General features: G+C 41.0%; 1 protein-coding gene across 2 annotated transcripts in view; it reads left to right on the top strand.

Moving 5' to 3' along the window:
* The first annotated feature begins 2,961 nt into the window (after positions 1–2,961).
* BRD7 (bromodomain containing 7) overlaps positions 2,962–26,795 on the top strand; it is a 35,482-nt gene continuing 11,648 nt past the window's right edge. Inside the window, exons 1-6 of one of the 2 annotated variants that reach the window (XM_045806753.2) lie at positions 2,962–3,236; positions 3,692–3,900; positions 16,205–16,334; positions 16,678–16,735; positions 19,515–19,659; positions 22,832–22,942. In XM_045806753.2, the coding sequence (XP_045662709.1) occupies positions 3,188–3,236; positions 3,692–3,900; positions 16,205–16,334; positions 16,678–16,735; positions 19,515–19,659; positions 22,832–22,942 (702 nt within the window). In that variant the 5' untranslated portion in view covers positions 2,962–3,187. The remainder of the gene's footprint in view (positions 3,237–3,691; positions 3,901–16,204; positions 16,335–16,677; positions 16,736–19,514; positions 19,660–22,831; positions 22,943–26,795) is intronic. The other variant, XM_045806754.2, reaches the window with a different exon arrangement.

The following is a 26,795-nucleotide window of genomic DNA, read 5'->3' as shown; positions in this document are numbered from 1 at the left end:
GCATCCCCAAAGAGCTGCCCAGTGAACCAGCCTTGGCCCCCTCGGGGCCCTCCGCACCCACTAATGGGCTGCTGCCAGGTCGGCCACCTGCCCATACAGCCAAACTGGGCCACCTGCTGCAGCTGCTGGGGGCCTGGGCTCGGGGGACAGCCCAGGGACAGAGGGCAGGGTGCTCCCCGCCCCCCCCCGCCCCAGAGTATCCAAGAGAACCAGCTCTTTCCCCCCCTTCCTTTCTATTCTTCCACACTCAGGAAGGCCTTCGTTGTGCCCGAAGCCTTTTCACCCCTCACTGTCTCTGACCCTCATGCCGACGATGTGGGTGCCCAGGGCTGGTTCTGCCCATCCCCCAGAGAGGGCTGAGGTCCCCACACAGGAAGACGAGAGAAGTAAGGAGCACATGGACAACTGGCCTTGGGAGTTCCTCGCCTGGGCTCACGGCTGCACGAGGGGGCTTTGAGGAACACAGCAGGGCCGTGGAGGCTTGGGGGTGGGGGAGTCTCCAAGGCCCCAGATATCCAGAGCTTTCAGCCTGACGGGATCATGGGGTCCATTCCCAGTAAGCTGCTTTCATCTGTAGGGCCTGTGGAGAGTCTCCTCCGGGTCTCCCAAGGGAGGCCACACTCTACTCCAGGGTCAGGCTTCCTGGACATCAGCTGTGTCCCAGAGCTCCCTCTCCATAGGGGCACCAAGTTCCAAAGGCCCGGCTGTGGTGGGAGCCTGGCACACCTCAGAGTAAGGGGACTGCTAAATGCCTGGCCTGCCACGGCCTCACACCCTCTGGGCTACAAGTCCTCTGCAGACAGGCCGGGCCCAAAAGAGCGGAGCAGAGGCCATTTCCTGGGAATGCCACCCCCCCCAGTGGCCAGCCTTCCTCACTGCCTCTCTCCTCCTCCTCCTCAGACTCCCTGAGAGGCCACCAGTCACCTCCTGTCCCCAGCCAAAAGACCCTCAGGGAAGAAAGTGGGAGGGAATCATCACCATAAAACAGTGTAATTATTCCTTCATTCACTTATCTGACAAATATTTCTGGAGGGCCTGCGCTGAGCCCCGCTCTGTGGTAGGTACACGGAACACAACCACGAGTGATGTGGGCCCCCTTCCTGTCCTCAGGGAGCTGGGAGTCCCGAGGGGGAGACAGCTGACTAACACACACACAGACACGTAGCAGATATGTAACATGATGCTGGTGGCCACGTGTGCCATGAAGAGCAGCGGAGCCACGCGGGGTGAGGAGTCTTCACTTCTCTGGGCATCCATTTCTCCATCGGCAAAATGGGAATAAGAATGTTTCTGTGCTTCCTATCTTACGAAGTTGTCATGTGTAAAAGTATCAACATTATATTATTTCCCTGCAGCCAACATCCCCGTATGTGCTATATTAAATACATCCTGATACTATATTTGGGTAAACGCCAATGAACAGAAATGTGAATAGCATCTCTCTAGTAGGGCTCAGCACCTGAGGATAAGAGTGAATCACAAAGTCTGAAAACAGCATCAAGGAGTAGAGGTCCATCTAAAAGCAGTCGTTAGTCTGGACTCTCAGTTGGTACAGTTCTAATCGATACATTTTCATCATTTTTTTTCAAGTTAGTTTCTAAATGGTATCTCTCTTTTCAATTAAAAAAAAATAACATTGGGGCGCCTGGATGTCTCAGTCAGTTAAGCATCTGACTCTTGATTTCAGCTCAGATCGTGATCTCAGGGTCCTGAGATGGAGCCCCAAGTTGGGTTCTGCACTGAACTTGGAGCCTGCTTAAGATTCTCTCTCTCCCTCTCCCTCTGCCCCTCCCTGCTCCTGCTCTAAATAAATAAATAAATAAATAAATAAATAAATAAATAAAAGCTTTTAAAAATTTAACATGCATATGAAAAAAATTTCAAACAATAGAAAGAAGCATAAAACTAAAACATTCCGCTTCAGCTCTACTGGAGGCTTTTCATCCAGATGTCAACATTTGTTTCCATATATGGATCTTACCAAATAACACTCGGCTTCATATTTTTTGATGTTGTTTTAGTTACAGTTTAGTTACAGTTTTACAGTGTCACATGCCAGCGCATAAGGGTTTTTTTGTTTTACTTTGTTTTTAAGATTAGAATCCTTCTAGTTACCAATGTGCTGGATTTGCTGGGTCTGGCATCCAGTACAAGGTTCAATAGATATTGTTCAAGAGAAGACAGAAACAAGGGTAAGGGGGATAGAAACAAGGAGTCAGGGAAAAGGGAAGGGTGATAGAAAAAGAAGAGTGGTAGGAAGAGGGAGGAAAGGGAGAAAGAGAGGAAAGGAAAAGAGAGGAGAAGGGGGAAAGAGTGGAGAGAGGAAGGAAGGGAGGGAGGAAAGAAAGGAACAGAGAGGGAGGGAGGGAGAGACAGAAAGACTGGGAGACAGAAACAGAGGAAGAGAGAGGGAGGGAGAGACAGACAGACAGACAGAAACAGGGACACAGAGAGAGAGACAGACAATGAAACAGAGACAGAAACAAAGAGGCAGAGGAAGGGAAGGAGAGATACAGGGAGGGAGGGAGAGACAGACAATCAGACCGACAGAGACAGAGAAAAGGAGAGAAGGGAGAGAGGAAAGAAAGACAGAGAGGGAAGGAAGACAGGGGAGAAGAAAGAAAGAGAGAAAGGAGAGCAAGGGAGAGAGAAGAGAGGTGAGAGATTCTTTTTTTAAATTTTTATTTGTTTATTTATTTGTTTTTTATTTGTTTATTATTTTTTAAAGATTTTATTTATTTATTTATTTATTTATTTATTTATTTATTTATTTATTTATTTATTTATTTATTTATTTTAATGATTTTTTATTATATTATGTTAGATTCTGAGCAGTGGACCCCGCCCCCGGCCCGGACTCCGCCCCCGGCCCGTGGCCTGCAGCGCCACCTCCAGCCGCCAGGGGCCGCCACGGGCAGCCGGCCGCACCCTGCGCGCGCGGCGGGCCCTCTCTCCCGCCTCCGCGCCGGCCGCTCGCAGCCTCGCGCCGCTCTCGGGCTACGGCCGGGTCTCGCGCGCCGTATTCTCGTGAGGGGCCTCGCGCCGCCCGGCGCACGCCGCCCCCCTGCCTCGCGGCGCGGGGTCTCGCGGGCCCCGCTCCCGCCCTCCGCTTGCCTGGCCCGGACCGGAAGCGGCGCCGCACGGCCTGGGCCTGGCGCGGGGGGCGGGCACCGGGGCCCGGTCGGATATGGGCAAGAAGCACAAGAAGCACAAGTCGGACAAACACCTCTACGAGGGTGAGGAGTGGGGGGCGGCGAGCCCGCGGCGGCTCTGGGCTGGCGAGCGGGGGGAGGGGGGGAGGAGGGTCCTCGCTCCTTCGAGACCACCCTCGAGCTCCCGAGGCGGGCCGGGGGCCGCACCTCCCACGGGCAGGCCGGGACCCGCGAAGGGGGCGCAGCCCGCAGGAGGCCGCGCAGACCGCAGGCGGGGGCCGCATTCGAACCCCAGACCCCTGGCCCCCGGCGGGACTCTTGCCGGGAGGTGTGAGACGGCCCCCGGAGGCCCGCAGCGTTCGGGGCACCCCCTGGGCGAGTGTCCGTCAGTCAACAGGTGCTCGGCGGGGCGCCCGCTGCGTGCCCAAAGCCGCCGCGGCCGTGGCTCCGGCTTCTCCCTCTGCCCACGCTGCCTCTGCATTGTGGCCGCTGCCCGGCGCGTCCCGCCCGTAACCGAGGCTCTCTCCTTTTGTTTTAAGAGTATGTAGAGAAGCCCTTGAAGCTGGTCCTCAAAGTGGGAGGGAACGAAGTCACCGAGCTCTCCACGGGCAGCTCGGGGCACGACTCAAGCCTCTTCGAAGACAAAAACGATCATGACAAACACAAGGACAGAAAGCGGAAAAAGCGAAAGAAAGGAGAGAAGCAGGTTCCAGGGGAAGAAAAGGGGAGAAAACGGAGACGAGTAAAGGTAAATGTCGTTCTGTGGCTTAAGCGTTGCTGGTGGTACCACTTTTCAAGAGTTCCCGCCGCCCGCTGCCGGCCTAACTTTGTTCTCTTTGTGTCTAGCGAGACGCTAAAACGCCTGTAAAATCCGCCTTGTTTGAGGAGGAACAGGGCAGCACAGAAACATGAATCAGCTGTGAGTGTCAGCAACTCTCGATTTAATGATCCTCTTAGTTACCCTCCCAGCAGGTGAGCGAGCAGCTAAGCCCTGAATTTCAGGAGCCGTGTCGGAGTACTTTCTCCACCCAGGAAAGGTAAAAGTCACGCTTAGAAAAGCCTCGGTGTTGGAACTTTGTCAAAAATCATCAGTTCAGAAGTGATAGGGATCTGTTGGGGTTCAGGTTTTGTTCTGAAGTAAATATTATAACGCTAGATACATATAAGGAGCAGCTTTGATCTTACAGCTTGAGTCTGTTGAAGAGAAAGTTCGATGGGAGACCTTTAAGGGGTATGACACCAGTGATAAAAATAAGCATTTTCTTAACCATTTGCAGATCCCCCGGTAGGAAAAAGGGGGGAAAAGTAGCTGGTCTCTTGGTTCACAAGACATTATTATCACAAAATAATAATAATGAACTCTCATGGTTGATCATATATGTATCTGGAATTGTCCTAGACTTTTGTAGTTCCCAGACTTAACCTGTCACTGAGTGACTTAATCAATTACTGTGTCTTAAAAATAGATTTCCCTAAGTTAACTTTTTAATTTTTCTTATGTTTATATGTAATAGCAATGTTCTGTTCCATGTGATTAAACACATAAAGTCACTAAATCTTAGAAACTCTTTAGAATTTCTTAAGTCTGTTATTTTTTGTCTCAATTTTTAATTGCCTTTGGCTAGACTGCGACAATACATATAGAACTATCTACTGTTTTCTTTTCCTAAGTTGTAAAAGCCGTGTATGCATGTGGTTTAAGAAATTCAAGCAGTACAGAAGTGAACAAAAGGAGGGCAATAAATTTTCCTCATCCTAGTCCCTCACACAGTCTCTCTCTCTCGAGGTAACCAGTTGTTGTTTTTTTTTAATTATTTTTTGTTATTTGTGAAGTAGTTCATGAACATAGTTTTTAAAAGTCAAGAGTACTTTGAGGCTTTTAACACAAAAGCAGTCTCCTGTCCTAGCCTAGAGTTTTACTTCCCAAACTTTTTAGTTTTTTCTTTGGGTATTTGTCGCCTTTTTTAAATGTAGGTTTATGTTGTCGTTTCCTGATTTATCAGTTAACATCTTTTACTGATCTGTTATAGAAGATGAGAATTTAAATTAGTGTTCTAATACTGCTTCCTGCCCCCAATTTCCCTTACTGCATTCTCCCAGTATAGGTATATCACAGTTGTTGCTTAAATCAGTATTCATTGTTTAATTATTGTTCACTGGTGGCAAGTATAATAAATACAGATCTGGTCTTGATCCCTTGTTCATTGCTTTCATTGGTTTGGTTATCATGTACCAATTCTTCCCAAACTCTGACTGATTTATAAAACCCATCTGATTTCTGTTTTTCACATGGCCAAACAGTTCCCCTTTTCTTGAGACAGCCATCTTGTAGCCCTCCATGCCTTCCTGCTCTAGTCTGGATTGTTCTCTAGGCTTTCTGGGACCCTCCTTTGCCTCTTTCCTAGATCCTGTGTCTTGTTGATTTATTCCTTTTTTTCCGGTGGAATCTGAACTCTAGGAACTTCCTAAGAAAGCATTCATAGGAGGTAGGTTTTCCTAAGTCCTTATGTGATTGAACATCTTTATTCTGCCCTCATACAGTCTGCTCCTGTAGACTGATGGTTTCACTCAGCATGGAATTCCAGATTGAAAATTACTGTCTCCTAGAATTTTGAAAGCATCTTCTTCTCATTGCCCTTGTTTTAATAGCACCCTGTTCTTGTTTTTCTCAGAGGATATTAATTGATGGGTTTTTTGCCTTTTTTTTTTTTTTCCTTCCTGTTAAGTTTTCTTTTGCTCCCTGCTTTGTCTCTATTTCCCCTCAAGTTCTTAAGTTTATTATCTTGGTCTCCTCTTTTTACAGTAACAGCATCCCTTAGTTATCAGTTGAGCCTTCCTACTCTGTATTTCAGTGTGCGGCACAAAAGCCCAATGAACGATGAGATACTTTGTATCTAGACAGTTCGTCAGCTATAGAGTCACTAAGCTGAGACCTGATCGTTTTGGTGGAACCCCCAAAAGTCTTCTCCAGAGAAAAATCCCTCCTGCAACAAGGATTTTACCTGACTGCTGGTATTTTGAGGGTCAACTGAGGAAGAGACTGAAGGTCCTCCCACGCCCTGCTCTGCTTTCAGTCCAGCATCTCTCCCCACTCCTGACTGGTATCCAGTCTCCAGACTCTCTGGTTCCTGGTGGCTCCAGGTTTGAGCTTTTCCAGGTTTCTGGGGTGTGAACTCTTCTCCGAGGTGTCCACTTCTGCACGGAGGCGGTAGCTTGCTGTCTGTGATCTGCACGCTCCTCCACTTGCCTCTCATCTCCCAGGTGTGTGGGTGGCTTTCATCCCCTGTCTCTTCTGTACTTTGTTCATCTCATTTAACTGGGAGGTGAGGTCGCCCCTTGTAACCACTTCTGATTTTAGTCCTGGCACCGTAACACAGCTGATATGCTTGTGTTCTTCATTTCTTCATCACTTACCTCATTCTTTTTATTAAGTACACAGTATCTGGTTGTATTGAGGGACCATATTTTATTTTATATAATATTATGTCTAAATGTTACAAATAAAGCTGCAGTGAGTCTCATGGACACAAATCTCTATATACTTTTGTAAGGATATCTTCAGGATAAGTTCCTGGAATTCTCCCCCTCTGTTCCAGCCACTCTGCTCTTTCTTGACTGTGGCTCTCAATGTCATTAGCCTTCATTATATTTTGATTCCATTGTAAATTAAGATGCTTTTGCACTCATAGTGTTATTTGGACTGAACACCCTGCAGAATAGGGTAGGTAGGTTAGTTTCCATTTTATAAAAGGTAAAATGGAAACTCAGAGAAGTGAAGTGGATTTGTGCAAGGTCCCATTTCCCCAGGACTCAGGGCCAGGGACCAGGGGACATTCTTTGGAGTGTCATTGGGTCTGTAGAGGCTGTTTGGATCATCCCTTTTTTGCAGGCCAGACTGGGGATGAGGAGAGGGTGTTCTTTTGCTAGTTGTCTAGGTAGGGAGGCTTTAGAAGGACACTCCTCTCTGAGCTATGTTCTGAATCTCCAGAGAGTTTTAGGACAGCAATTGCCTCTGGTGTCTTCTTGGGGAGAATCAGCTATGTGACACCCATGGGACTGGGAGCAGCTGGGGGATGTGTGGTTCTGAGAGACGAGTGATGCTTCTGTCAGTTCTACGCGGCAGGAAGGAAGAAGGATGCAGGGAAAAGATAATGTATGCCCTTTCCCTTTTAAAGCGTGTTTCTGAAAGGCGTATGTAACTTCTGCTTATATTTCATCACCCAGAATTTGCTTAACCACATGGCCACCCTAGCTGCTAGAGAGGCTGGGAAATGTCTTTGAGTTGGGGAAGAGGGTGGAGACCTCGTAGCCTAATAAAATTTAAGGATCTGTTACTTGCGGAAGATAAAGTTTTAGGAAAGCACACACATACAACATAAAACCCTTTAATTTTTCAAAAGTGTTTGAGTTAAGTGATATTCTTCTCGTGAGTAGGGAAGGCCCTGGTTATATTAGTTTAAAATGCCCAAACAGATTTATTAGTATCTGTTTGTATTTCTCTATGTAGAGTGGTGGCATTTCATACCAACCAGAGCATTAGGAATACTATATATATCCCTTTGTTTTAATCAGGCCATAATTTAGACACCATCCCTATGAAAGTATTGGCTTTTTTTTTTCCCCCCTGAGCATTGGAATACTGAGTGATGAGCAAAGAATTTTTGTGCTGGCGTAATTCTTATTATGTAATTCTTATTATATGTAACATCACCCTTTCCTAAAGATCCAGCTTTACATTTTCAAGTTATTTATTTCCACATCATATAACAAATAAAATAATAGCTGATGAAAAATGCTCACGTCATTTGATCTAGTAATATAGGCACAAGAGGACAGTGAAGTAAAATGGAGGGGCAATAAGTAAAATTCTGTTTTGGGCATTACATTGACAGTGTGATTTATGGAAACTACAGAAGTGTTTACAAAATCATTTTAAGTGAAATAACAACAACAACACACACACATGACTACTAAAAAACCACGTCAACACTTTACACAGAACACATACATATTACTTGCTGGGTTCTGTGCTTACTGCTTTATGTATGTTATCTCCCCTTACTCTTTACCATAAACCTATGAAGCTGGTATTACTATCGCTTTTTTTTAATTTGTGGTAAAATATATATAGCATAAACTTTACCATCTTAACTATTTGTAAGCGTCCAGTTAAGTAGTGTTGAGTATACTTACATTGTTGTACACCCAATTTCCAGAACTTTTTCATGCCCATTAAACAACTCCCCATATCCCCCACCCTCCAGCTCCTGGTAGCCACCATTCTGCTTTCTGTCTCTATGAGTTTGACTACTCTAGGTGTCTCATAGAAGTGGAATCACACAGTATTTTTCTTTTTGTGACTGGCTTGTTTTACTTAGTATACTTTCCTGGAGGTTCATCGATGTTGTGGCAGGTGTTAGAATTTCCCTCCTTTTTAAGGCTGAATAATATTTTGTTGTTTGAATATACCACATTTTGTTTATCCATTCATCATCAGCAGACATTTGGTGTGCTTCTGTCTTTTGGCTATTACAAATAATGCTGCTGTTAACATGAGTGTGCAAGTATCTCTTCAAGAACCTGCTTTCAGTTCTTTTGGATATATATCCAAAAGTAGACGTGCCAGATCATGCTATCTTCTCTTTTACAGATGAGAAAACTAAGGCTCAGAGAGGTTAGTAAGTTGCTCAAAGTTGCACAGTCGGTGCCAGAACAAGAACTCAAATCCTGCCCTCAAGAGGTCATTAACAAAAGAGTTGTTAGAGGGGCACCGCCCTCCACTCCCTTCGCAGTACATCGGAGGTTAAAATCAGTGCCCTAACAGAGGCAGAGAGTTCTAGCTCCGAGGCTCTGCAGAGGCCCTGGGCTGGGTGGGGGAAATCACAGAAGACTTTGCTCAGGAGACCGCATTTGAGCCAGTCTTTAGAAGTCAGAGCATAGTGATGTTAACACTGCATGGTTCAAGCAACATGGGATCAACTGTGTACTCTGAGCTATATTTGTAACATAGGTTCTTTTCTTCTTGTACGATTAAATGTAAAGGATTCTGTGTGTACAGCCATGAGTATTGTACTTTATTGGCTACTGCAGGGCTTTTCAAAGGTAATCTGACGACCCAGTTTTCACCTGCGTACTGATTTAGAAGCTGATGCCTGAAGAGAACGCCACAGTGCTGCAGAGAGATTCGGAGGTTAGGACGCTGCATACCAGCAGAGGACTGAGAACAGTAGCATGGAGCAGGGCAAGTGTGAGGGTGTGTTTAGGGGACAGAAAGGAGTTTTCTTTTTAAGCACAGAATAAAGGAAGGGGGGTAAAGGATGAGACCTGAACGGCAGGTGAGGTGTCAGAGGAAGAAGTTTGAACTTGACTATGATGACCCTAAGCAGTCAGAGACTTTCTGAGTGGAAGAATGATAAAAGTTGAGCCTTAGTAATGTTAATCTGTTAGCAGCATCTAGCAGCTATTGAGGAGCAGAGACTGGGTGTAAGGAGAGCTACCTAGAAGGTTTTCTAACGGAAGAGCTCAGATGAGAGCTCTGAATTCCTTTATTGAAACTCAGACCTGTACTCCTGAAAAACATAATCCTTTTTTTTTTTTTAAAGATTTTATTTATTTATTTGACAGAGAGACAGCCAGTGAGAGAGGGAACACAAGCAGGGGGAGTGGGAGAGGGAGAAATGGCTACCCAGCAGAGCAGGGTGCCTGATGCGGGGCTCAATCCCAGGACTCTGGGATCACGCCCTGAGCTGAAGGCAGACGCTTACGACTGAGCCACCCAGGCGCCCCTGAAAAACATAATCCTAAACCAAATTCTGTTTTAACAGCTTTGCAAGTCAGCTTCAGGTTTAGATGCTCAAAGAAGTTAGACTAGTCCCTTTGCTAGAGATCTTACCAGGATAATGAGAGGTTTTTAAAAAATTTTAAATTATAAGCATTAACATATAGGATATTATTTATAAAGCTGAGGTTAAAACTTTTAATGAAAATTTTAAGCTGTTATTCACATACAGTAAATTCCAGTAAGCACCTGTTTTATTAAAGCACTAAACCAGATTCCAAGGGAAATATATACTCAGAACTAACATTTGAGTGTTTATTGTATGCCTGTACGTTTACTGTCTTCTTACAAATAGCCCTATGGGATAGGTACTGTAGGTATCTCATTGTATTGCTCGGCTAACTGAGGCATAGAGGATGAGATAGCTCATAACTAGAGAGAAGAAATGAATGACTGTAATTAAGCAGAATGAAAATTCTGTCAAAACAATTCATTGATTTGTTTGGTGTGACATCTACCATACCCAGGATCTCCTGACAGAAAATCCTCCCATTCTGGTTTCCTTCTGAGGCCATCCTCTTTTTGGTGTGTGTGTGTGTGTGTGTGTGTGTGTAAGTGTAAGTGTAAGTTTATTATTATTGTTATTCTTGGTAATCTCTACACCAAACGTGGGGCTTGAACTCAAAACTCGGAGATCAAGAGTCACATGCTCTACCAGCTGAGCCAGCCAGGCACCCCTAAAGTTTATTTTTTTTTAGTAATCTCTACACCCAGCGTGGGGCTCAAACCCCTGATCCCAAGATCAGGAGTCACACACTCTTCCAAATGAGCTAGCCAGCGCCCCTACAGAAGGAAGGACTCTAAAAGCTTGAGAGTGGTGGTGTTCCTCTGATGGGAAGACTATTTATTAGTGTACGTTTACCGGACACCTCTTGTATGCCCAACTTTCTACTAGATTCAGGCGGTGAGGATTAATAAAATACAGCTCCTGCCCTGTAGGAGGAGCTCAGAGTTGGGCGGGGAATCAGATGTGAAAGGATAGATAAACTTCATGGCCTGGTAAATTCTAACAGAGGTATAAATGAAGTGCTCTGGGAGTCCGGAGGAAAGTGTTTCTCATTTTGCCTCGGGATGCTGGGGGAAGGATAGGAGACCTAACACCTAAATTGTGCAGCAGATGCTGTTTTCAGTCTGTTGATGCTGTTTCGCCCAAATGAGGCATCCCTTCAAAGTAGTAAGACTGATTTTTCGATTACGTTCTGAAATCACCTGTTACAGGGAAGTCCTGGAATTATTTTGCACATTGGAAGCATTATTTGAATATAGCTAGAGATCTATGTATCTAGATCTAGCTCTCCTCCAAAAGTAGTTAACCTGGAGGACAGTACTTGTAACTAAGGACTTCCGCTGTTGATTTGCATGCTTTCACATTCCTGTTTCATGCTGTCTCTTGTAATTAATTCTGCAAGTATTATGTATTAGGCGTTGTTGAGCTTGGAGGTACAGAGCTGAAAATAACGTGGGACCCTACCCACGAGGAACTCCAGTGCAAGAGGCAGATGTGTTTATAAGATAGTGCAATGAGTGTTATAAAATGAACAGAGATTTGCTTCAAAAGTGCCATTCACAAATTAATAACTTGCATTGAGTTGTGAATAGAGTCTGAAATGAAGTCCAGTGTGTTTGTAGTTAACAGAAATAGCCGTGGTTCCTCTCTGCTGCCTGGACCCTCTTATGCAGAGGATACTTACTGTGTCTGGAATGCTCTTTCCACCCACCCACCTCCACCCCCAGCCTGGCTAAATATTATCCTTCAGATCTCAGATCAGATGTTACTTCCTTATAGAAGCCTTCCCACACTTGTCCAGTCTAAATTAGATTCACCCAACAGTTATTCTCCCCATGAAATCTGTTTGAGTTTTTTAATGAGTTGTTTAATGTGTGTCTCTGTTGTTCCGTTCTCGGCTGCCTCAGGGCAGGGCTGTGTGTGTTTTATCCACCAGTGTGTCCACACAGTAGAACCTCATTTATTTGTTGAATGCATGAGTGAATAAGTGAGCGCCGTGAGAAAATACTCCACGGAAATTTCACATACACTATCTTATTTCACCCTCAAAATCATCTTCTGAGGTACGACTGTGTGTGGGTTTTTTTTTTTAAGATTTTCTTTATTTGAGAGAAAGAGAGGGCGCATAAGCCAGGGGAGTGGCAGAGGGAGAAGCAGACTTCCTGCCGAGCAGGGACCCTGAAGTAAGGCTCGGCTCGATCCCAGGACCCTGAGATCGTAACCTGAGCCAAAGGCAGACCACTTAACTGACTGAGCCACCCAGGCACCCCTCTTGTGTATTTTAAAGATAAGAAAATTAGTCTCCCCAAAATTATATAGTGTATCTATAGTCTGATAGCTGATAAGTGGCAAGCCAGAATCTGAGCCCATTTATAAACTGTGACTATAAACCCTTCTTCCTTGGCTACCTGAAGTTAAAAGGCTCAAGTATTTTTGTTTCATTCTCTATGTGTAATTGGCAAAATGTACTAACTGTTGAGTATAACTGTGTTAATTTTGGTTTTATATATCTGTGTGACGTTTAGTAAGGGACATTCACAGCAAGATTCTCTACTATATTCTGAATCATGAAGAAAATAAGAAGGTTGAAATCAAAAATTTAAGTGAGAAGGAACTGGAGAGATCAAAGCCTCTTGTTTTGTAGGTGAAACTGAGTGAGCGGGTGGGGTAACCTGTTCAAGGTCACATTCTGGCAAACTAGACGCCAGGTCTGTTAATTCCTAATCTGGCAGTAACACATTACAATATCTCCATTCAGTTTAGGGTAGTGTCCAAGTATAGGTTTTTATATTCTCTTTCTCTTTTGGACCCTAGCCCAGAAGACTGTATTCTCTTGTCATAGTGAAAATTAGGTGGTTACTGTAGACCAGGCTGACAAGATAACGTTATTAGGCAGTACCTTCCTTTGGTACTTTTTCAACTTTTCTATTACTTGACCTCATTTCACCATCTCATTGACTTTGTAGAATAAATAAAATCAGTTAAATCTCTATCTTGTGGATGATGAAGAGGCCTGATGATAAATGAGTTGCCTCAGAAGGTCACAGAGTGTGTTAAGGATGAAGCTGGGGCTAGAACTTGAGCCTATAGACCATCAGCCAACCATGGCCGGTGCCACCTGGTTTTATAAATAAGGTGTTATTGGAACACAGCCACACCCATTCACTTATGTATTGTCTATGGCTGCTTTCATGCCACAACAGCAAAGGTTAGTAGTCGTGACAGACCTGCTGCCTGGACCCTCTTATGCACCACAAATGGACCACAAGACTAAATTATATACTATCTGACCATTTACCAGAAAAGCTTGCCAACCCCTGCTCTAGATTCCTGGCACTATGGCCCTAGTTCTTTCCACCTAGGAGAGTGCTTATTGCCTTCCAAGCTGTCCTCACTCCACAATTTACATTTAAGAAGAAGGAATCTGTGTCTCTAGGGGGTCTTTTTCCATTGAACGGATGGCAACCTGCCCGCCTGCAAAAGGTTCATGCCAGGTTTCCCGGGCAAAAGATACAAAACTTTCCAAAGTCAAAATTTGCTGCTCCAGAATCTGTCACGAAGCCATAAAAAACAGACACCAATCAACTTGATGGTACTGAGATCGAGTGCATGATGAGTACAGTTTACAGCATTTTTCTCTGGAGCTTTTAAGCCAGTCGTATATTCTGTATTAGATGCTTTGGACCCTTAGAAAGGAAGCTCGGTATCAGTGATACTCAAAGTGTGATTCCTGTAGCAGCAACACTGTTACGGCTTGGAAACTTGTTGGTGATACTCATGGGCTCTACTTTAGACCTACTAGATGGATAATTCTGGAGACAGGGCCAAGATATTAATGTTTCGACAAACTCTTCAGGTGATACCGATGCACACTGAAGCTTGAAAACCGCAGTGGGAACTCAGAATTTACACTTCTAGCAATTTCCCAGCTGATGGTGCTGCTCAAGGAGCACACTTTGAGAACCACTGCTCTAGATTCTAGGACAATAATGGGGACATAAGCCAAGAAAATCGTTTTGGAGTTGTTAAGATCCTATTGAGAATCTTGATTCTCAGAGGCATAAGATAGACATTTTTGGACAACTTTTTTACAAATTTAATTAAAAAAAAAGAAAAGAAAACAACGATGAAACTACCACCTGGATACCAACCACCCAGCTTTAGCAGATCTCAACATTGTACCTTTTGCTTGATTTTTTGGTTTGGGGGCTTTTTTGTTGTTGTTTTTTAAAGAAGTTAGAGTGTAGATCCAGATGAAGCCTTTTTTTTTTTTTTTAAGATTTTATTTATTTATTTGACAGAGACAGCTAGCGAGAGAGGGAATACAAGCAGGGGGAGTAGGAGAGGAAGAAGCAGGCTCACAGCAGAGGAGCCTGATGTGGGGCTCGATTCCAGAACGCCGGGATCACACCCTGAGCCGAAGGCAGACGCTTAACGGCTGTGCCACCCAGGTGCCCCCAGCTGAAGCCTTTTGTGTGTTCTTCCAGAATCCCATTCCTCTCTCTTGCCCTAGAGCGAACCATTATCATGAGTTTCATTTGCATCACTTGCATACTTGTTTTTGTAATTTTACTACTTCTACATAGATCTGTGAATAATATACGCTTACACATTTTCAAACTACAAAACTGATAACACATATTCTCAACTTTTGTCTCTAGAAATTGTTTCGAGACATTATACGTTTTGATACAATATAACTTTAGCTTATTCTTTTCACCTGCTGTGTAAATAGTCATAATTTATTAAGCCATTTTCCTTTTAGACATTGGATTGTTCATAATTTTTTACTATTTCAGAGTGTGGCAGTAAATATTCTTATACCTGTCTTTCATGTATACTGTGTGAAAAGAAGTTTCTCTAGGGTGTATGCCCAGGAGTAGAATAGCTGAGAAGTAGGGTAAAGGAATCATCAGCCTTACCAGGTATTGTTAATGGTTCTCCTAGCAGTTATACCTGTTTACTCACCCATCCGTAAGGTATGAGAGCCCAGTTTCTCTACGTTTTTATCAAAATTTGACATTTTCAGGCATTTTAATTTTTGCCAATCGGAGAGATAGGAAATGCCTTCTGGTTTTTAAATTTATAATTCCCACAGTTCTCGGGAGCTTGTGCTAGTTGTCATGTTTCATTCTTTTAGGAATTACCTGTGATATCTTTTACCCATTTTCTACCCATTTTCCTTTTTACCTGAATTTTACCTGAATAAATGCTCTTCATGTAATTTTTGCTAGTATTTTATGAGTTTTTTGTGTTTCAAGTACTTTATCTCAGTCTATAGCTAGTCTTTTGGCTTTGCTTATGGGTAAGAAAATCTTTCCCTACTCTTGGGTCATAAAGATTCTTTATATTTAGCTGAAGTTTTAAAGCTTTGCTTTGTACATTTAAGTCTTTATCTGGAATTTCCTTTTGCTTATGATATGAGATAGAGATCTAATTTTATTTTCTTTTTCATGTAGATAACCAGCTATCCCAGCACTACCCTTTTGGCATTGATTTATAATGCCACCTCTGATATAACAAGACTTTTCTATGTGTACAAGTCTGTTTCTGGACTCTATATGTTGGTCTGTTTGTACCTGTGTCAGAACCACGTTGTCTTAATTATTATCACTTTATATAAATACTTACTATCCGATAAGATACAACTTATTGTGATTTTTTTCAAAACTGTGTGGATTATTCTTGATTCAATCTTCAAGATAAATTATGATTGGCTTGTCAAATTTCTTGAAAAATTCTTACAATTTTCACTGAAATAACATTTTACTTATAGATTACTTGGGAGAGAATTGACTGTCTTTCAATTCATGAACATGGTATATCTCCTTTATTCAGGCCTTCCACAACGATCTTTCAATAATGTTTCACAATTTTTCCCTATAGGGTATCAGGCATCTTTTATTAGATTTATTCCTAGGTATGTTATCTTGCTTTTGTGAATAGTAGTATTTTTCTAATTGGTTATTTCCAGGATATAGAAGCACTACTTCCCCCTCCCCCTGTATGAACTGTTATTCTCTCCTTTTCCAGTAGATGGCAGTAAAATACATTAAGATTTCATTATTAAGACTCGATTTTTTTTCCTGAGTGATGTCTTTTTTTTTTTGTTTTGGGTTTTTTTTTTTCCCAATGAGATGAGTATTATTTGTTTTAAAGGTATTAATTCTGAAGTATTTCTTAATTATTTCCCTTTGTTCCATTTAGGAGGATAAAAAGAAGCGAGATCGGGACCGTGTGGAGAATGAGGCAGAAAAAGACCTCCAGTGCCAGGCCCCTGTAAGATTAGACTTGCCTCCTGAGAAGCCTCTCACAAGCTCTTTAGCCAAACAAGAAGGTTGGAATAACTCTGAATTAACTTCCCTGAATGAGGAGGCTGAAATTATTTTAAGGGTTGTAGCCAGGGAGAGTGGGTTTTTAGTTTTTAAGTTATATTTTAAAAGCTGTTTAATTGAATTTTTTTTTAAGTTTTCTTTTTTCTATCACTGCATAAGAGCTTTAAATTCGCTGTAATTTTGAATTGATACTCTCATACTTCAGTATATTTGTAAGAGAAATAGAATTTCTGTATGAGATATTTAATGATAGTTATGAGGTAACTCATAGAAAGAAAATAAGATAAACTATACTTTGTAGAATCTTCCTTTTTGAAAACACTTTCTCTTTTTCCTTTGCTTTAGAAGTAGAACAGACACCCCTTCAAGAAGCTTTGAATCAGCTGATGAGACAATTACAGAGGTAAATGTTTTTTCCAACATTTTTATAACTTGGAAACTAAAATGGGAAATATAAGATCCAAACCACTTCTCTATTTTTGATTATTTAAAGCCACATTTTGTGGCCTAGATCCAAATGTACTTGATTTTAAAGTGGATGATAAATATTTTGCCTGGCAGTGGAAAGTACTTTAAGAAGCTGACTTTTAAATGTTCTCCTTTGGTTTGTTTTAACTGGCAACTTGAAGAGTGTTACCTAATACTCTTAATGGCAAATTTCTCTTTAAAGTAACTTCTGATGTTAAAGTTTTAAACCAGGAATAAACAATACAGATATTTTCACTTTGCTAATAGATGAAAATACCTTCTATATATTTGTTCAGTGCTTATCGTGCTGTGAATATTCAATAATTATTAAGTCTGGGAGAAGAAACAGGATTTCTGACCCTCTCTTACATGCAAAATTTTGTTCTAAAAATTACAGTATCTAGATTAAACTAATATTAAGTTAATCAAGGGGAAAAGAGTAACTCTGTATTTATTAAAATACATGTTTTTGATACCTGTCTCAGAATTTGAATTTTCAGCTCAAAGACATATTATTTGCAGAAGATTCATAGATGGAGAGCATATATTTTCATAGTGAACTTTCTTCTCACTGGGTTGTCCTTCTGTGTCAACCCCAGAACACATTACAAATCATTTTGTAAGTTAAAGCCTCTTGTGCTCTCTGTATTCAGCACCTGTTCAGCTTTGCAGTTAAGATGAAAAGTTAGTGGCCTCCCTCCCTTTTTGGTGTTACAGGATAATTGAGAAAATTACATCTCAAGTCTTTGCACTTGAATAAGTCATTCATTACTTATCCCCAAATATGAACAGGTAAGCAGTAGGTATTCCAGCTCCATTAGAATGTATGATCATAAAGTGTTTTGGCTGCCTTTGAAGTTTTATTTTTTGTAACATAAAACTGGGATGTAGCTTAATGATGTCAACTTAAAAGAAATCCACTTAACAAGCTCTCTGTTAGGGATGCCTGGGTGGTTCAGTTGGTTAAGTGTCTGCCTTCAGGTCAGGTCATGATCTCAGGGTCCCGGGATTGAGCCCCAAATTGGACTGTCTGCTCAGTGGGGAGCCTGCTTCTCCCTCTGCCCCTCCCCTTGCTCATGCATCTCTGTCTCTCTCTTTCAAATAAAATCTTAAAAAAAAAAAAAAGTCTCAGTCCAAGGACATTGACATTTCTCAAAACATTTTGGGGTTTAGAACCCAGAGCCACATTTTTTGAATGGTTTTTACTAATTCATCATCCTTGAGGCTCAGGCCAAATGCTGATAAACAGTGTAGTTGATTAGGGTTCTGTTAAAATGACCGATTCTAGGGGGCTGTGGATAATTGGCTCTGACGAGGTCCTCCAGAGATGATCAGTGTTGTTATTCATAGTAACTACTAGGGACAGACTGTATTTTTGCTTATTCTTTATTTTCTAGTCTCACAACCTAGGCATCCTGCTAAGGAAGAACAAATAGCTGAGTTTAGATTCCAGCTCTAACTTCCATCAGATTTATGACCTAGAACAAAAGATTTGACCTCTGAGCCCCAGTTCCCTCATCTCTAAATGAGGCTGCCACCACCTTGAGGGCTCTTGTAAGGGTTAGATATGAAATACATCAGGCACCTACCATTGGGCCTGCATGTGGTAAATACATTTTAAAAGTTGCTCCTATTACTACTTTTTAAACCATTTTTATTGTTACAATTATTCGGAGTAAGAAAACTTTGGTTTGCCAGCTTTCCAGAGAAAAAATCAATCTAATGACCTCATCATATGCAATGATTTTCAACCCTGTCAGTACTAGAATTACCAGTGCCAAATACCACAATACCGGTATTCAGCCCTACCAGTACCAGTGCCTGGACAAACCCTCCTGCCCAAGAGATTCTGATGCAGTGGGTCTAGGGTGAGCCGCCTCCTCCCCACCCGCCGCAACTAGAATTTTTTTTTAAATCTCCTCTCTTGATTCTCATGCACAGCCAGAATTGAGAGCCTACAGTAGAAAGCACTGGTTCTTAAGTTTGGGGGTGGTATGAGGACTTGTTTAACGTCTGTTTTTTGAGTACTCCCCTACACACACTAGAACTCGGATCCACTGATCAAGAAAATATAGATACACACGTGAATTCTGTGGCCCACCAAGAATCCGAGAAATCAGTATGGAAGGTTGCATTGTGCACTTAGAGTTATTCTTTCTGTCTTTTCCCCTATGGTTGATAAAAATACATAGTGCTTATCTCCCAAGAGCCAAGACATTGGTCAGTTAGTCTTAGATCTTTTGTTTCATTTTTCCCTGTGTAGGAGGTGCTACCGATTAATTAGGCTGCATATTTTAAAAGATTTCACTGTATTCAGGGTACAACTAGTATGTAAAAAAAACATCTTAACGTTGTTATTAGTTATGACTCTTTAAAATCATTCCTTCAGGGGCGCCTGGGTGGCTCAGTCAGTTAAGTGTCTGCCTTCGGCTCAGGGCATGATCCCAGGGTCCTGGGATCGAGCCCCACATCGGGCTCCTTGCTCAGCGGGGAGTCTGCTTCTCCCTCTCCCACTCTCCCTGCTTGTGCTCGCTTTCTCTCTCTGTCAAATAAATAAAATCTTTAAAAAATAAAATCATTCCTTCAGTTTGCAGTGAAGAACATGTTAGCATACTGCAAATTCTTTCTACACTAACTATGTTTCTTCTGACTCCTGCTCTTAGACCAGATTTGTTTGTAGTAGAAATAAAACTGCCTTTTTCGTATCTTCACAGAAAAGACCCAAGTGCTTTCTTTTCATTTCCTGTGACTGATTTTATTGCTCCTGGCTACTCCATGATCATTAAGCACCCAATGGATTTTAGTACCATGAAAGAAAAGATTAAGAACAATGATTACCAGTCCATAGAAGAGCTAAAGGTAACTATGGTTACTTATGTTGTGATTGGAAAATTGACCTAATACAAAGTAACATAACTATTCAGTTGAGAGTCGAACTCTTGGATACTGTATATACACAGTGTTGGTAGAAATCTGCATTTCTGGTAATAGGAAACTTTCTCATTGACCTCTTATTTTGCAGAGAATTAAGTTTATTTTAATATCCAAACTGTTTGTATTTTTCTGTCTCAGAAAACATTTTTGAGCTTGGTGACAGAAAACCAGACAAACTAACCCATCTGCTGTCTTTTATTATTTGGAGGCATTTTAGAAAAATTTTGAATTTCGTTGTGTTCTACGATATTTATTTTCAACCTTTAAAATGAAAAAATATCTGATTTTTCATTTCAGACCAATATAGATAAAATTGATACTTAAATGAAAGTTGTGACAGAGTAGTTTCCTTTCCTGTTTCTAGACAACTAAGGTGTAGCGTGTCTCTTGAATAGAGGATAAGTTGGCTTGTCCAGAAATAGTTAAACGAAAGTTTAATTATGCTTCTATGATGAAAGTCAGTTGCTTCCTGAACTCAATTTGGCTGTATTTTTTTTTTTAGCATATATTCTTCAAAAGAGAGGAAGGAAATTAAAAACTTAGAAGTGAAGAACCCATAAGGCACGAGAGGATGATGTGTGTGTCTGATGTTACAGTGGAAGTTTTTCTGTCTTTAAGTAGTCATGGTATATGTTGATTTCAGCAGTATACTTTTCATTTTGACCTTCAAAGAAAGGAACCACATGTTTTTAAAATTTTTTTCTGTATCAAACCGCCCAAACTTAACTGGTTTAGATAATACCTGTTTTGCCTTTATTTTTTCTACGTGAACACTGTAGTATTCACCTGACCTATCTGAGTACTAGACCCTAATCAGTTACAGATTATCTTTTTACCTTTTTTTAATCCACATATTGATCAGTTGAGATTTATGAATAAAACCAGTATTTAATTCTATCTTTACTGTCCATTTGAATGCATAGATAACATTCCACTTACTCTGGAAACCTGAATTACATTCTCTTGTATTCAGAGAAATGGAAACTTTCCCAGCTTCTCATCTGGTGAAAATTAGGCTAGAACGGTTTATTTCAGCATATTTCTGACCTCCTTCCTTATTGCTTAATGGAAAAAAATTTCACAGGGTTTGTTTTTTTTTTTTTCTTTTAGTGAATAGTTTTCCTCTGATCTTTCTTTTATGATGACAGGAGAGAGTAGAAATGTGCCCCTTAAGTGTTTTTGCACAAATGATTATTAAGATTTGTTGTAATTGAAATAAACTAATACTTTCACTTTTTGGAGTTTTCTACATTACTACGTTTTCCTTTGGGGAAAAATCAATAGCCTGATGTAATATTAATTAGCTTATCAGCTCATTAGGTTCTTCAGGGTTTTTTTTAATTACTTGAAAAGTATGCAGAAAGGTCGTTTAGCTTTTTGAATGACCAAGTGCCATTACCCCAAAGTCCAATAAAGCCTAGCACATGACAGTTAAGATTCATGGGATCTACAAATTGCCTTAACAGATCAGATCAGGGGAATAATCCCAATACTCTCTTTTCCAGTGGTCCCTTGGTATAACTAATAGTCATCCGATATCCTCCCTCGCTTGCCTCTGTTTCCCAAAATATATATTTAATAATTCTTAATGGAATGGAAGCTTTTCAGAAAATCTATAGCAAGGGTCCTTAACCTGGGGTCCTCTGGACAGAAGCCACGGATGAGCCTTTAAGGGGAACCTGCTAAAATGACACGAAAAATTTTGTGTTCAACCTGAAGTGTGTCTGTATGCTTGAGGAGTGGATGCATGACTTTCATCACATTCTGAAAGATCTAGGACCTAGCAAATTCTTACTGATTAGAGACTTCAGCAGGGACAAGGATCCACACATACTTCATCCACTTTAAGTTTAATACCAGACTTCTTGTGACCCTAGAGTCTGTCTTCTCATACGCTTTCAGAAAATACTAAGTCTACCTGTTTTATTCCATTTAAATGTCCTAAGCTGTCATCACTAGTTATTAAATAGTGGGGTTTGAATACTTGTTTTGGATATGGAGGAGGAGTTTGTTCAGGGGGAATTTTTTTGTTGGGTTTTTACCATTTTAACTCAGACCTTGGCATAATCACTGCCACATTTATACAATGTAAAAAAATTACTTAACCATGAAACTATGCAGTGGAATTGAGTTCTCCAGCACATGTAGGTACTTTGAAATTTAACCCAAAAGTTCAGTTTTGATAATCTGGCTACTCTGGTTACATGTTCCAACTCTTTGAGGTTGTATGGTTTATTTCACATTGGCATGATTTTGTAGCATTCTGCAGATTATGTTTAGCTTAGGATAGTATCCAAACACTTAAAATTAGTGTAAATATTTTAACATTTTTGTTCAATTAATTTGAATTTCCTAAAAAATATTGTGATAATTTAGCCCTGTCACAGTTTTCATCAAGATTTAAAATTACTTAATTCATAAATGGAAACTTAAGCTGTTTGTTTTAAAACTAGAAGTAATATTTTTTAATTACATGAACTCAGTTAAGATTATTCTAGGGGTGCCTGGGTAGCTCAGTCAGTTAAGGGTTCAACTCTTAATTTTGGCTCAGGTCACGATCTCAGGGTCATGAGATCAAGCCCCACGTCAGGCTCTGTGCTGCGTGAGGAGCCTGCGTTTGGGATTCTCTCTCTCCCTCTGTCCATTCCCCTGTTCCCCCTCCCTATCCACTCTCGCTTTCTCTCTCTCAAAACAAAACAACAACAACAATAACAAAAAACCTAAAAATTATTCTGTTTAATAGAAGTATTTTCTTCCGGTTCATTTCGTGTGCGGTAAGAGTATAGCGAAGAAATCCATTTAGAAATTTCCTCTTGGGATCTAAACGTTTATGTAGTTCATTATAAAATGTCTTAAGAATTTGGAAAGAAGTGTAGTAGAATATTTAAGTTAACTTAGCAGTACTCCTTTTGTTAGTCTTAAAACGTACATAAATTGCTTTAATGTTGTTTAGTAAACAGTGAAAGAAAAGGATAGGGTTTTTTGTTAGTTTTATCTGTTTTAATTTTTCAAGGACCTGAATGATTTCAAACAGGGACAAGAAGGTGCTTAATGTTTTGTTTTAAATGCACTTTTCTCCTTGATGTTCTCTTTGCAGGATAACTTCAAACTAATGTGTACTAATGCTATGATTTACAACAAACCCGAGACCATTTATTATAAAGCTGCAAAGAAGCTATTGCACTCAGGGATGAAAATTCTTAGCCAGGTAAAGGAAATTCTTTCTCATAAATAGTAACTATTATAAAATCTACATACCTTTGTTTTTTGGTTAGAGCGATAGAGATCCAGTACGGTACTAGTTTTATAGGCAGATTGCATTGAAGTAGGAAATAGTAAATGAAAAAGTTTTCATATAAAGAAAATTAAAGCAGGAAATTCTCATTTGGAATGGATACAAATAAATATTGGCATTCACTACTAATTATTTAGAGGCTATTGAATTGGTTAGTCGCCAGATTGATATTTGCTGTGAAAGAAACATACCCTGCATTCCAGGATAAGATTGATTAGATGAATTATGAGGCCTTTTAAGGGGAAAGCTCTCTACTTCCCTTGGAAGGATGGAATCTGATTTGTTGAAGCACAGGAACTCCTTCCGGTACAAAGAAAGAAAATTTCAGTAAGCAGTAACCTGCTCATTGCCACCTTCCCACAGGAGCACTCTCCCTGGAAAGACCAGAACTGGTACCATAGTAAGGTGGCTGAGGTGGGAGGGACACTTCACCATCAAGCTTCATGAGACAGCATAAACATGACAGTTTATTCAAAAGAGAGGTTAATGGCAGAAAAAAACACGTGCTGTCTCAGAACAACCGCTGATGAAAGGCGGGGGTGGGGGGGGCGGAAGTTGACTGGCTCGCTGTGCACCTGCAGGGAGCAAAGGAGAGCTCGCTAGATAAGTCGTGTCTGAGGTTTTACTCACGGTTCTGAGTAGGATGGGAAATTAACTGAGATGATCCTGGCGCCTTACCACGACAGGAAGTCGGAGTTCTGGCTTTAGCTCTTTGCTCTAACTGTGGACCTCGGGCAAGACATGAACCACGCTGGGCCTCGATGTTCTCACGTGTGGAGAAGGTGGTTTAAAGTGCAGTCTCCCAAGATAATTGCTAGCATTAGGGTGCCGACTCTCGATAAGAGCTGGAGTAGGCAGGAGACTAAAAGGAGAGCAAGGCAGGAGAGGGATTTTGCGAAAAAGAGATGAGCGGGGGTATAAGACAGGAGGAATTAGAAAGAAATCAGAATGAAGAGCTTGGGCCCAGACTCGGAGGAGTTACAGGAGAGTAAGCATGAGTCATGTGTAGACGCACATGGCTTCCCACTTGTTACAGTGGCCATCTGTATCGCACTTTCACATTTAAAGAATTGTCTTCGTGTGCAGATGTCTGTGTGCTTGGCTCTAAAAAGATTCTTGGATCCATTTAACTGAGGAAAGGAAAACATTTGGACTGATGATTATTCTTGCACTCCTAATATTCAGACAGCATCAGTTCCTACCCTTTCCTACAGACTTAAGAAACTGTAATGTGAACCAGTTACCCATCTTTGGCAAAATCTACAAAGGAAAGGGGACTATAAAATGTTTATCCCACTCTTTGCAGGAAGACTCAGAATCCAGACCCAAGCCATATTTCAGGTTTAAAAATCTACAAATGCTTGTTATTACATTTGAAATAAAAGTGCATCCTGCAAATGTAGTCTGTAGTCACTCCAAAATATGTACATTAAATTTTTGGGAGAAAGTTGAATTTTCAGTATCCCAGGTAAATTTATCAACTTTGATCTACCATTATTTTCTTTTCTTCAAATATGTAGTTAATATAACATGCAAAAGATTCCAGTATCTTGAATTTTACTGGGGGTGGGATGGCTGGAAGCACAGAAAATAAACTTTCTTCTCCACTTTCCCTTTTCTCTCTCTGTTGTCTTCCTTTTTTTCAGATCTCTTCCTGTTGAGGAGCCCTACCCATCCTGTGTTATAGCTTCCTGTTGACTGTTCTCTCCACCCTAAATGGGAGGGATCCTTACAACAGTGATTTTTAAATGTTTAAATTTAGATCTTCTGAGTTAACTCTTCTAATAGTGGTACTCCCAAGGGAGCCCAGCACACCCTTCCATGAACGGTGTCTTTGTAAAAGAGCACTGGTTTTGACTGTTCAGTGTAAAGATTGTAGAGCAGTCATTGATCATTTTTTTCATCTACACACAAATGGTGACTATTAGTAGGCATTTTTATAAAGAATGGACATAGTCAAATAACTTTTTTGATTTCCTAGATGAACACTAGAATGCTGCCTTATACTACAAACAAAATAGTACAGACTACTGTTTGTAGCATAGTGGCTTTGGAATCAGGGTTCGAGTCCTGGCTGTGCCCTCGAGACGCTGAGTGACCTTAGGCAGGCCATGCAGCCTTGCTCAGCCTCAGTAGTCCTCGCCTCGTGAAGCCAGGCAGCCATGCCTGCGGCATGTGTAAGCACCCAAGTGTTAGCTGTGGCAAAGAGTCAAGCCCTTTTGGTCATTTAATATTGTAAAATTGAGGACTGATAAATAGTATGCTGATTTGGAGACATCTTAATTATTTTTTTTAAAAAAAGACTTTCAAAATAAAATGAAACTCAGCTTTTTCAATGATTTGTGTTGAAATTTAAATTTCTCTAATTCTTTTAATTTTGTGTATGCTATGTTTTTAAAAATTCCCAAATGTTTTTAATGTAAGTTCTGCCTCATAAAAGTCTAGAGTGGAAATAAGAAGATAACTGAAAACTTCATGATCTAAGCCCATTCCTTTAACACCGTTTCTTGAGTCCTTGCAGTGCGCCAGCCTCTGATTCAGGTACCAGAGAGAGCTGGGTGAGGAGTTACCTAAGTGACGTACGCAAGTGGCCGATAAAAAGTTCCAGAGATAATCACACTCGCTAATATTTTTTAAGTATGTATTAAAATAAGACAGGTTTTTAAAAATCAAATTGGCAAATTCTTTTAAATACTATTCCGTTTGATAAGGATTCAGAGAAACTTTCAAACACTGATATATACATTGATAAAACTTTTCTGGAGAGCAGTTGGGCAGTACATATCAAAAGCCTGATGACCTAAGGTTTCCACTTCTAAGAATTTTTTTTTTAATGTAGTTAATATACAGTCCCACTTTGGGGAATTTATCCTAAAAAGATATTCTTGGAGAGATTTATTTACAGTGATGTTCATGAGACTTTATTCGTAATAGTAGAAACTTGGAAATAATCTAAATGTCCAACAGCGGAATGTTAATTAGACCATGGTACACAGGAGAAAATACTAACTAAAAACACTTGATTTAAAAAATATTCAGTGATACGGAGGGAAAATGATTGTAATTTATTAATGAAAAAATGCATGTTAACAAATAGCGTAGTTCTAATTTGCTAGTATGCGTAATGCTTAGAGAAATACTGGCATAATGATAAATTAACAAGGTTTGTATTTTCTCCTCTACCCAAATCTTTGTCTACAATGAAATATAGTACTTGGATAGTTTTAAGGCTGCCTTAAAATAAAAGTTCAGTAAAAATAGCAGGTGCGTGTTCTAGAGGCTCTCACAGCCTGCACTGCAAATTCAGCAGTGTGATGAGACGGGGCCCCTCGTGAGACCCCGGAGGCCTGGCCTTCATCACTGGTTCTGTGACCTTAGGTGAGGCATTTAGCATTTCTGGGCTATGTTGTTCTTACTTGAATGACCTCTGGTCCTTTCCAGTTCTGTTTCTATTGTCCTGCAAAAGTCTTCCCTGGCGTTGCCAAGCAGCACTAAGGAGACTGCACTCCATATCTTATCCAGTGACAGTGCTCAGAGTTAAAAGTTAGAATAGTCGCTAGAAACAAATGTGCCTCCAGAAACCTCAAGCCCTTAACCACAAAGAAAATTTCACAGCATATCAATGCAGTTGAAAATTAAGTACATGTTTCACAAAATGGAAACAGGACTTCTTTGGTAAGAAGAACATTATGCTTTCTGGGAAAGAAACTATGCTACCAACCTTTTATTCTCCTTGGAGCATGTTGCTTTCACACAGAGAAAAGTG

Source organism: Ursus americanus, chromosome 21 (genome assembly GCF_024610735.1).
Source record: "Ursus americanus isolate L20-20 chromosome 21, mUrsAme1.1.p, whole genome shotgun sequence".
Taxonomy (NCBI): domain Eukaryota; kingdom Metazoa; phylum Chordata; class Mammalia; order Carnivora; family Ursidae; genus Ursus; species Ursus americanus.
Note: the sequence above shows the minus strand (reverse complement) of the source record. Positions and strands in the feature narration are given on the sequence as shown.